Source organism: Peromyscus eremicus, chromosome 17 (assembly GCF_949786415.1).
Source record: "Peromyscus eremicus chromosome 17, PerEre_H2_v1, whole genome shotgun sequence".
NCBI lineage: Eukaryota > Metazoa > Chordata > Mammalia > Rodentia > Cricetidae > Peromyscus > Peromyscus eremicus.
In genome coordinates this window covers 8,730,702-8,742,062 of record NC_081433.1, presented here as the reverse complement: position 1 = coordinate 8,742,062, position 11,361 = coordinate 8,730,702, and the positions used below count along the sequence as shown (strand labels likewise).

The window sequence follows — 11,361 nt, the reverse complement described above, 5'->3', positions numbered from 1 at the left end:
GCCACCACTGCCTGGCCCGTTTGATTTTCTTATTGAGAATTGGATTGGTTCTTTTAGATCATTCAAGAAATAGCTGAGAGTTCATCGCATACAGAAAAGAAGGAAGCCGGACGGTGGTGGCGCATGCCTTTAATCCCAGCACTCGGGAGGCAGAGGCAGGTGGATCTCTGTGAATTCGAGGCTAGCCTGGTCTACAAAGCGAGTTCCAGAAAAGGTGCAAAGCTACACAGAGAAACCCTGTCTCGAAAAAAAAGAAAGAAAAGAAGGAAAACTCTAAGGGGTGGTATGGTGATATTTTATTTGTATTAAAATGTTATTTGTATGTTAATAAATAAAGTTGCCCGGGGGTCAGAGCTATTAGCAAGCCACAGGAAAGCAGGGCAGTGGTGGCGTACGCTTGTAATCCCAGCACTTGATAGGCAGAGCTAGGTAAGTCTCTGTGTATTCAGGGATATAGCCAGTATTGGATACACATGCCTTTAATTTCAATACTAATCATAGAAAACCTGGAGGTCTATACAGACAGGCCGTGACGAGGCAGTCATGTGGTTGGGTTTACAACCAATGAGAAGGCAGAACAGAAAGTCTATATAAAGACTTTAACACAGGGGTAGCTCTGGTTTGGAGAGGTAGGACCATCGCAGGAGGAAGGGTAAGGTTTTAGCTCTTAGCTCTGACCTCTTGGCTTTCTTCTTTGCATTGGTTCTGTGTTTCTTATTTAAAAAGACGGTTTGTTACATCTACAGGGTGGGAGTTGGGAATTGGTAAGACAGCTAAATATTCCAAGAGAGCTGGTTCAAACAGCAGAAATGGAGGTACTGGGAGAGCATCCTTGAAGAAGGTGTAGACAGTGTAAAGTGTATTTTATTTATCCCAAGGACTGATCCACAAAGGGTTGTTTACATTTACAGGCTTGGCAATAAAAGAAGAGCACCAGGAGAGGAGTGGATTGGAGCAGTAAAGAAGGGCCTCGCGGGGAGGCTTAGACACAGCTGTGAGCAGAGAAGGGTATTCTGATATCGTGGAGGAAGCATTCATGTGTTTGAATTTTATCCTTTAACTTAACATCGCGCTGTCACTGGAGGAACATTCAATGCAGTTTTACTTAGCATGAAGTTTCACTTACTGGGGCTGGTGAGATGGCTCAGAGGTTAAGAGCACTGGCTGTTCTTCCAGAGGTCCTGTCTTCCAGAGATCCTGAGTTCAATTCCCAGCAACCACACCATGGCTCACAACCTTCTATAATGAGATCTGGTGCCCTCTTCTGGTATGTAGGCATACATGCAGGCAGAACACTATACATAATAAATACATCTTTAAAAAAATGTTTCACATAACAGTATGTTGTTTCTCGGGCTGGAGAGAAGGCTCAGCAGTTAAGAGGACCCAGGTTCAATTCCCAGCACCCACATGGCAGCTCACAACTCTCCGTAACTCCAAGATCTGACAGCTTCACACAGACATACATGCAGGCAAAACAGCAATGCACATCAAAATTAAAATAAAACAACCCAATATGTTGTTTCTGTATATCACTGAAGAATCTCAGGGGCTAGGGAGATGGCTCAGTAAGCAAATGCTTACCATACAAGAATGATGACCTGAGTTTCATCACCAGCAGCCGTATGAAGAGCCCGGCACACCAGTAACAGAGCATTGGAGAGACTGAGGCAGGACGGTGTCTGAGTCTTGCTAGACAGTCTTGCCTAATCAGTGAACTCCAGGATCAGCGAGAGATGCTGTCACATTTAAGGTGGAGAGCCATAAAGATCCTGTGGTTGGTGGCTTGAATAAGATGGTCCTCATAGGATCACGGATTTGAACGCTTAGTCACTAAGGAAAGATTAGAAGGTGTGGCCTTGTTGGAGGAAGTGTGTCACTGGGGGTGGGCTTTGAGTTTCAAAAGCCCCTGCCAGGCCCAGTGTATCTATCTTTCTGCTTGCGGATCAGGATGCTGCTCTCAACTACTTCTCCAGCACCATGCTTCCTGGGCCCACTGCCATGCTTCCTGCCATGGTGGTGATGGACTGAACCTCTGTAATTGTAGGCAAGCCCTCAACGAAATGCCTTGGTCATGGTGTCTTTTCACAGCAATAAAATGGTAACTAAGACAGACACCCTATCGTGACCTCTAGCCTCTTCACACATGCACACACACAAGAACTCACATAACACACACACACACCCCTGCACACACATTAAAAACATTCATGCCTTCTAAACATAATATTCCATCATAAAAGTAAGTGATGAGTTAGCCTCTGTGGCTGGACCTTGTCACTTTTAATTTTTTGTTAAGAATGCTGTTGGTAAAGATTTTTCTTGATCTTTGGTCACCTTCATTGATGCTTTCCTAGAAAAAATCACATTTGACAGAATTACTAGACCAAAATATGTAACAAGGAATATTGATGCACACTGCCAGTTTGCTCCTTTCTCCAAGCAATGTATGGAAGGGGCAACATCCTTGACTACATTGAGTATATATTTTTCTTTTTTACTTTTACCATTTTAATAAGTAAAAGTGATGTCATTTTAAAATCATTTTTTGAGATTATAATTACATAATTTCCCCCTTCCCTTTCCTCCCTCCAAATCCATGTTCCCCTCCTTACTCTCTACCAAATTCATGGCCTCTGTTTTCATTAATTGTTGTTGTTGGTTGTGGTGTTGTGTGTGTGTGTGTGTGTGTGTGTGTGTGTGTACCTAAATACAATCTGCTCAGTCTATGTAATGCTACTTGTATGTACATGCTTTCAGGGCAGACCATTTAGTACCGGACAACCAATGGTGAGCTGTTTCCTGGGGAACACTATTTCTCCCACTCTCTGCATTCCTTAGCTGCCTGTAGTTCTTTGTGTAGGGCTGAGGCCTTGTGAGCCTTTCCCCATGGATCTACCTTAGTGTGTCTACAGCTATCATCTTCGTGCAGCTCATGGTTAGGCAGTCATGTCGGTGAAGGTTTATGGATGTAGCGTCTGACATCCCTAAGAAACACAATCTCACAGAAAACTTTCAGTCTCTCTTTCTCTCACAATCTTTTCACTCCCTCTTCTGAGATGACCCCTGAGCCTTAGGTGTGGGAGTCGTGTTGGAAATGTTATCAGTTGGGACTGGGTTCCAAAACCCTGCATTTTGATTGGTTGTGGTTTTCTGTAATGGCTTCTGTCTGTTACAAAGAGTTTCTTTGATGAGGGATGAAAACTGTACTTTCCTGTGGCTATGAGGACAGATATTTAGAGTGTAGCTAAGCATTGTGCTGGTTTAAAAAGGTGGTGGTTGTAGGTTCTCTTCCAAGATCCACGACTTCACTAACGCTGGGCAGTTGGCTGGGTTTCCAGTGCCAAGCATGGTTTCCCTTTTGTTGAGCAGATCGTAGGTCCAATTAGAGAGTGGTTGGTTACTGCCAAGGAATGCAGGCCGCTGCTGCTCCCTGAGGGTTGTTGGGCCGCGCTGGTCATTGCTGTGGTCCACAGGCTTCATAGTTGGGTAGATCTGCTGGTGGTTTGCCTCCTCTGAGTTTCTTTTCACATTGACTGTATTTTAAATGCTCAGTAAACACGTGGTTACCGTGGCGGACAGCACAGATAAAGAGCCTTTATTTCTATCATAGCAGAAGATTCTTTGGGCAGCGCTGACCTAGAGTCTGTTAGATTTGAAGACAGGACAACGGAACAGAACACACATTAACTGGTCATATTCCTCCCTCCATAGGAACGACTACGGAAAGAAAAAAGAACGAAATATTATGAATCAACTTTACCTGAAAAAAAGTATGTTTAATGCCTTATGTCGTTTACAAACAACATACTATTTAAGGGAGATGAAGAGACTTGTGTTCCAAACAATGTTATAAGGTGACTTGATGAGCAAGGAATCCCAGCTTTCCTGGTAACCATGCCTTGAACTAGTTTGTTGAGTTTAGGTTGTGCTGGGGGAGGCAGTAAAGGCTGTCTTTACAGCTGGGTTATTCAGATCCATCCATCCATCCATCCATCCATCCACACACACACATGCACTCTATCCACGGCTAGCTGCTGACTTATGTCTCTGAAGAAACCGGGAAATAAACAGATTGGAGACTTTGCCCATTGAAAGATGGAGGTTTGGTCAGCTTCTACTGCCCAACTGTTACTGAACTCCGGGGTAACAACCTGTGCCCCGAGTCAGGTCCAGCTACCCATACTCAATAAGCCAATAAAAACAGCCAAACTAGTCGTGGAAAGAAGGAAATGGAGACTTATCCAACGTAGTCACATTGCTGACTTGGAGCACAGGTTGTGACTTCGATAACACAACCGCAGAATGTTTCTGGGCGGTTACGTTGGTTGTTTTGGTCGTTTATCCTGCCTCCTAATAGATTGACTTCAAACATGATCATTAAGCCAAGGTGGCAAGTCTCCAGGCTGCCGAGTTCCTTCACTCATTGTTGGATGCTGTAGTCCAGCTGCAGCCTGAAATCTGGAAAACCCTGTGATGGGGTGGAGCGAAAGGAATGGAGCTGCAGTGGCTCTGACAGCCATTTAATACTGCCATGGGTGAAGAAAGCCCAGTGTGGCCTACGGCGGCTCCCAACCAGCGCTGGATGTCAGACAGAGAGCCTGGGAGCCGATGGTCCGGGCTGGACGCAGGTGGGCGTGTCGTCCGGCGCCGCTGCCCCTGCGCCGCCCCGCCCCCTCGGTGGCAGCGCCGCTCCGATTGGCCCGCTCCGCCGCCCGTCGGCCGTCACGTGCCGGAGCGTCCCGGGCGCCTGGCTGTGGGCGGCGGGGCATGGACCCTCGGGCGGCCAGCGGGCAGGGGTCTGGCGAGCCAAGTGCGCGGGAGGTCCCCAGCGCGGAGGTGAGCGCCGCGGGGTCGGGGGAACGCGGGCACCTGCCACCACCCGGGCCGGCCGGCCGGCAGCCGCGGGGCTCGCGCGCTGCCGAGAGGCCGCTCACCCGGGCAACGCTCGGGGGGCCCCGCGAGCACGCGCCGAGCCTGGCCGGTAACGGCGGGAGTGAATGGAAGGAAGGAAGGTGGAGCTGGGGGCCGGGGTCAGGTGGGAGCGGCGAGGAAACGGATTTTTTTTTTTTTTTTTTAACCTTGAGGACCTCTGGCCAGTGGTGGGGATGTGCAACTGACCTTGGACGCCAGATGCCACCGGTGCTTTTTCCCATTTGATGAAATTGAAAGGCCCCTAGTGACACGGGATTTCCAGAAACATCTTTGCAAGTGGCCACAATACAGCCTTTTCCTATGACCCGTCCTTATTCGGCGCCCACCTCTACAGTGAGCTTGACTGTAGGCATCCTATTCACCAGAAGCCACGCCTTGTGCCTGACCCAACGTATATGCTAATTGCGTGTGTGAATGGAATGCTTGCGCATCAAAGATGGTACTTGCAGCAACAGTAGCAATAGATTCGCAAAGAAAATTAGTTCTTTAGAATAGGAGGGCACTAATTTTATCAGGGTGGAGCGGGAAAGGATGTTCTTAGATAGAGGGTAGTGGCCCAGTAAGGGCCGGGAGGTCAGAAATCGCCAGGCAAATGGCCTTGGAGCTTGGGTCCTAGAGCAGGCCTTTCACAGAAAGAGATCTATGTTCAGCAAGCCGGCGAATGTGAGAGGCAATATGAATGGCATTGCTGGGCTGTGGATGGCTGTGGCGGGTCCACGAAGGTTTGGGGTAGAGTAGTGACTGCCGTTTTTAAGACTGAGCAGGAGTGGAGTTCAAGAAAGAGGTCTGACACCTTGGGGTGGGGGGCAGCAGTGAGCTGCTGTTCTGGGTTATCACTGACCACAGGAGTCAGAATTGAATCATTAAAAGTCCAGGCATGACTAGGTAATGAATGCTGATTAGGGTGTGTGCCAAGTACAAGTGTAGGATGAAATGTCCATGTAAGACTGGAGAGCTAGCACGGTGGTGGTCTTACAGAGTTTGGTTTGGTTCCCAGCCATCCATAACTCCCTCTCCAACACCTCCTGGTACACTCACACACGCAAATATACGTAAATAAGTATATAAATAAAAATTTTTAAAAAATAAAGTGAATTTAAGTCAAATGTTATTTTTCTGCAATCTAACAGGTGCTTTTGTTATTGTTGTTGCCTTTATTTAATTATAGTTTTTGAGACAGGGTCTCATGTAGACTCTGTGACCACGAATGACCTTAAACTTCTGGTCCCCTGCCCCACCCCCACTTCCCAAATGCTGAGATTACGGACATGCACCACCAGGCCTGGTTTTACGTAGTGCTGGAAAGTCAACCTGGGGCGTTGAGCACCCTAAGCAAACACTCTACCAACTGAGCTACATCTCCAGCCTGTATTAGGTGTCTTCCTAAATGTTCTGTCAACATAGGGCCCTGCAAGCTCAGAACAACCACCCCCAGTTTCCAGGGGTCATGCCCTGAGCACATGGCAGGGCCAAGATCGAAGTCTGGCCTAACCGTCCAAGCTGTGGACATGAACTGGAGAGCGATCTTGGGGGCAATAAAGTTTTGGGAACAATGAAATAATGGGGCATAAAATTACCTAGTTGGAATGGTTCCAGTGTTTAGGAACTAAAACTCTAGTTCCCCACATACCCCTGGGGAGACACCGTTAGAAGGAGCTGTTTCCTTGAGGTTAAGTCACTGAAAAGGGGGAAGGTTTGCAGAGAAGTAGCAGGTGCAGGAAACAGCTTCCAGTGCTGGCCAAGAAAAAGGGACGAGGTTAGAGTAGTAACAGTGGCAGAGGAAAGGGTTTACATTACACCCAGACCTGAAACTACAATCCCTGAGAGCCAGGAGCTGTCCTGGAGAAGTCCTGCTACCCAGACTTCTGAAGAGGGTCCAAGGATGAGAGCAAAACTGGCAGCTCCCAGTTGCCAGTGCAAGAAAGCGTTCTCAGTGGTGGTGGTGGGGGGGGGGGGGCGGGGGAGGGAGAGGTTGCTGGGGTGATGCCCACAGGCCCTGCTCTCTCTGGTCTTGCTGCAGTGGGAGGGGCACTGTGGGAGGGTGGGCTCAGAGCTTCAAGGTAATGACATGTCCCAGATACCCAAGCTCCTGGTAATGATTTCTCCTTCCACAGGCTGGCTTTGCCGCAGCTGACCTCTCCGGTCAGGAGACGGAGACTGAGATGGCCATGGACCGACTAGGCAAGTAGACGGCAGAGACTGGGGTGGACGCTGGAAGAGATGGAGAGAAGACAGTGTAGTCTCTTTGTCTTATGTACCTTTTCTTGCTAGCCAGTCCTCTTTGCCAGTGAGTTACCTCCTTTGCCAACTGTTTCAAAGGGACCCTTCATTTGGAGGCTTCAAGGAAGTACTGACTTGGTATGGATCCAAACCACCCTATTTCACTGGGAGGAACAACTTGAGTTAGTAAGAAACGCATAGAGCATGTAGCCAGAAAAGCTTGTTTCAGTTCTAGATCCTTGGACTTGAACTTTTTGTCCTTAGATAAGTCACTTAGCCTTTCTATATTTTCTATTTATTTATTTATTTTTATTTTATGTGTGTTGACATAAAATAATGTCAGATCCCCTGGAAATGGAGTTACAGTTGTGAGCTGCCATATGGGTGCAGGGAATTGAACCCGGGTCCTCTGGAAAAGCAGCCAATGCTCTTAACCGCTGAGCCATCTCTCCAGCCCCTCTGTGATTTTTTAAACAGTGTGATAATACTTCCTAGTGTTGAGGGAGAAGATATGTGATGCACTAGCCACTGTGTAATTATAGTGAAATAGGAAATTCAGTCCCTTTTTACCATGCTGAGCGAGCACGTGTGATGTACTGTTGTATCCTGGAAGAGAGTTCTGATGGACAGTGCTGGTCGATAGATAGATGAAGCATGGAATGGGTGTAATCGCAGCAGCTGGCAGGTGCTAAGCACTTGCTGTATGTCAGGCACAGTTCCCAGTGCTTTTGTCCCTAAATAAACGCACAACAACCTGGTTACTATTTTACTCATGAGAAACTTAAGGCACATAATAAAGTCTTAAAATGTGGCAAAAGATAAGTACTGTAAATTTACCATTCGGCTGTATTGAAGTGTACAGTCTGGGGGTGTTCAGGCCAGTGACAGGGTTACACAGTTGTCACCACTAGTTGTAATATTTTCATGACCCCAGAAGGAAATCTTGTCCCTGTGAGTAAACACTCTCCACTCTCTGGTTCCTGAGCCCAACTACTCACCAGCCTTTTCCCCTCCTAATGATTACCTGTTCTGAACAAGCAAATGCGAATGTCCAGTAAATTAAATTATACAATACACGGTCTCTTGTGTCCGGCTTCTTTCAACTCAGCACATTTCCAAGGTCCATTCATGTGGCAGCAGCCATCACCGCTCATCTGGCTGAACAGTGCCACCGTTGGGTAGACTGCGTTTTGTTGATCCTCCAATTCCCTGATGTCACGTGTGCTTTATGAGACTGTTGTCGCGACACCCTTAGACCACAGCTATTTTCAGGCCGGTTACTCCTTACCTCAGCCCTGGGATCACCACAGGACTCTGGGCCTTGGAGGTGCATTTGTCTCATTGCTGTGGGGCTTCCCCGAGTTGAGGAGAAAGATCGTGGGGACTGGATGGGCCTGTTCTCTGTTTCCCTTTGTACAAGCACCCACTACTCACGAGCTTTAAAGAAGAAAGTACAACACAGGCTTGAGTAATGAAAGGACATCATTTGCCAGAGGCCTTGGGGTTTGTTGACTTGTAAATGACCTGAAAATATTGCCTGTGCAAAGGCCCCTGTACTTAGTGGACTTGTTTAAGGCAAACATCTTATTGGAAAAAAATGATCAACCCCCTTTCTAAAATATAAACTAAACACTGGGAGTGTAAGTGCTCAAGTCACTAAAGAGCTATGTCTAGATTGTTACTCCCTCTTAGAAGAAGGCTACCAGAAAATTTCTACCCTTATGAGCAGACATCCAGTTTCTAACAATTTTAAAAAATTTCTTTTGTTGATTTCATAGCCAGTGGCGCCCAGAGCATCTCTAGTGACATTCCTACCCGTGAGGAGGGCCCAGGTTTGGAAGAGGAAGACTTTGCTGTGGAGGAAAAAGAAGCCGATGGGGAACTATATGGCTGGGAGCTGTCAGAAGGACCACCCATGGAGCAGGCTGCCGATCTTTTTAGCGAGGACTGGGACTTGGAGCTGAAAGCAGACCAAGGGAATCCTTACGGTAAGTGGGGAGTGTCTGGGGCTGAGCCACAGCTGCTCAGACTCCTTCACACTGCCCCTAAAGGCAGATATGGTTTCCGAGTAGGGTCACATACATGAGCTCAGCCTCATCTTCGGTCCAGGTCTGGAATTTCTGCTTTTTTACATTAAAAACAAATTCCACTGACTCCACAATGCATCGATTTGTTTTAACAAGAAAATTCTCTCCTAAAGTCTCTGAGCTGAGCTGTGCAGACAACAGTACTCTGCTATCCATTTGTCTTCTTCCTTTTCACTTCAGAGAACTTGAGAAGGATAAATGGGTTGTTCAGAACGCCTTGTTTGTATTGCCTCAGGAAAGGAGGTGTGTCTGTCTGTTATTAAGATAATTGCAGGTCTTCCCTGTAGACATTTTTTTCTTACAATCCAGGTTCACTTCCCCCTTCTCTAATCTGTCTTTTGAAACTGTCTGTCTGCAGATGCCGATGACATCCAGGGGAGCATTTCTCAAGAGATTAAACCCTGGGTGTGCTGTGCCCCACAAGGAGACATGATGTATGACCCAGTTGGCACCATCCACCTCCACTGATACCACATTATTCTAAGATGGTCTTTGAAACAGGACAGTTTGATGATGCTGAGGACTAAAGGTGTCACTTTCTGCCTTGTGGGAGCTCTCGTGTTCTCCAGATCAAGGGTTGTTGCCTGTGTTTTCAGTGAAATGTCCTATCCCAGGCAATGTTCCCGTGGCCTTCAGTATGGGCCACAGACAGGCTAACTGGGTCCTGCTGCTGCCCCGTTTTGTTGTCACTGCTGTTGTTGCTGTTGTTAGTGGACTCTTTGTCTGTCAGAGTTGTGTTCTTTATAATAAAGAAGGGAAAAAAATAACTCAGTCTACTTTGTCTACATTTCCTAATGATGGTGTGCTTCTGACCAAGGCTTGTCCTTCACTGGAAGTCTTTGAATTACATTTCAAGGATGGAAGTATTTAGACCCAGACTACTCTCTGAGAGGAAAGCATCTTAGCTTTGCTTCTGTATATCTGGCACATTTTAGCAGGGATTGGAACCCGGAGTCGCTGGTGACTTTGTGGCTTATGTCTGTTCCCCTGAAGGAAAGGCTAAACATTCAGTTTACAAGGAAATGAGACTGGAAACTAAATGGCATGTGAAGCCAGCAATCCCATAATCCTTAGTTGGCATAGAGTTCTGTTTTTATAATCTGTTCTCTTCATTGGCTCTGTGTGTAAGTGTGGTAGGGGAGGGGGTGTCTGGAGTAGGGGAGGAATGGGGAGTGATCGGCCAGAGTCAGTCCAACTTTGACAGACAGGGCTGGCTTCTTACCCTCTCCTGATTGAAGATAAACAAAGAAAAAAGTTCCTGTCTGAATATAAGGATCACAGCACTCAATCACCCTAACTACGTTTCAGAGCCCCACAGATGTGTGGACAAGGAGAATCGTGGGGAGGGAAGGAAGTGGCAGCCATTCGGTCAAGGTTTTCCTGGGGGAGAAAAGATCCCTCCCCGTCTCCAATGAAGGGGCCGTTGAGGCCCACATCACCACAGGCCATTCTCTTCCTCTTCCACCTGAGGCCATGGTGATGAGACCAGATTGTGTCTGGCCTGAAAAGTCAATGTGAGAGCTGAGAATGGGGCTTGTGGTGGGGGCAGAACTGAGAAGCCATTTCTCCGTGCGTTCTGAGGCAGCTACAACTGCCATGTAGGGAAGATCACATATACTGGGGCCCCGGAGTAAGTAGAGTTCAGGACCATAAAGCAAGAGTAGCAGGTACAAAAGTCTGTCCAGCTGTGATCCATGAAAGGTGAGAATCTAGGCATCTGGCTTTTGAGTTCATCCGCAAGCCTCTGCCTTCCCAGTGCTGGGGTTAAAGGTGTGCACCACCACACCCAGCTCTAAGCTTTTCTTTAGTTCCCTTTCACAAGGTGGAAACTTAGCTGAGTGGGATCTTGTCCTGAGATCACCACTCCCTTTATTCCATTTCTTAATCTGTTTATCTCCTGGAACACAGGATTTAGCTCTATTCCACTTCTTGGTGCCCCTTTTCTCAGTCTTTACATTTTGCTTAATTTTTTTTTTTTTTTTTTTGGTTTTTTGAGACAGGGTTTCTCTGTGTAGCTTTGCGCCTTTCCTGGATCTTGCTCTGTAGACCCAGGCTGGCCTCGAACTCATAAAGATCGCCTGCCTCTGCCTCCCGAGTGCTGGGATTAAAGGCATGCGCC

At 47.3% G+C, this 11,361-nt stretch overlaps 1 protein-coding gene across 1 annotated transcript; it reads left to right on the top strand.

The window, feature by feature from the left end:
- Window positions 1-4,707: 4,707 nt before the first annotated feature.
- Coprs (coordinator of PRMT5 and differentiation stimulator) lies at window positions 4,708-10,000 on the top strand. The gene is given in 5 exon segments (XM_059244745.1): window positions 4,708-4,839; window positions 7,050-7,116; window positions 8,934-9,143; window positions 9,601-9,684; window positions 9,687-10,000. Coding segments are annotated over 5 exon segments (513 nt in total). The 5' UTR covers window positions 4,708-4,770; the 3' UTR covers window positions 9,770-10,000.
- The last annotated feature ends 1,361 nt before the right edge of the window (window positions 10,001-11,361 follow it).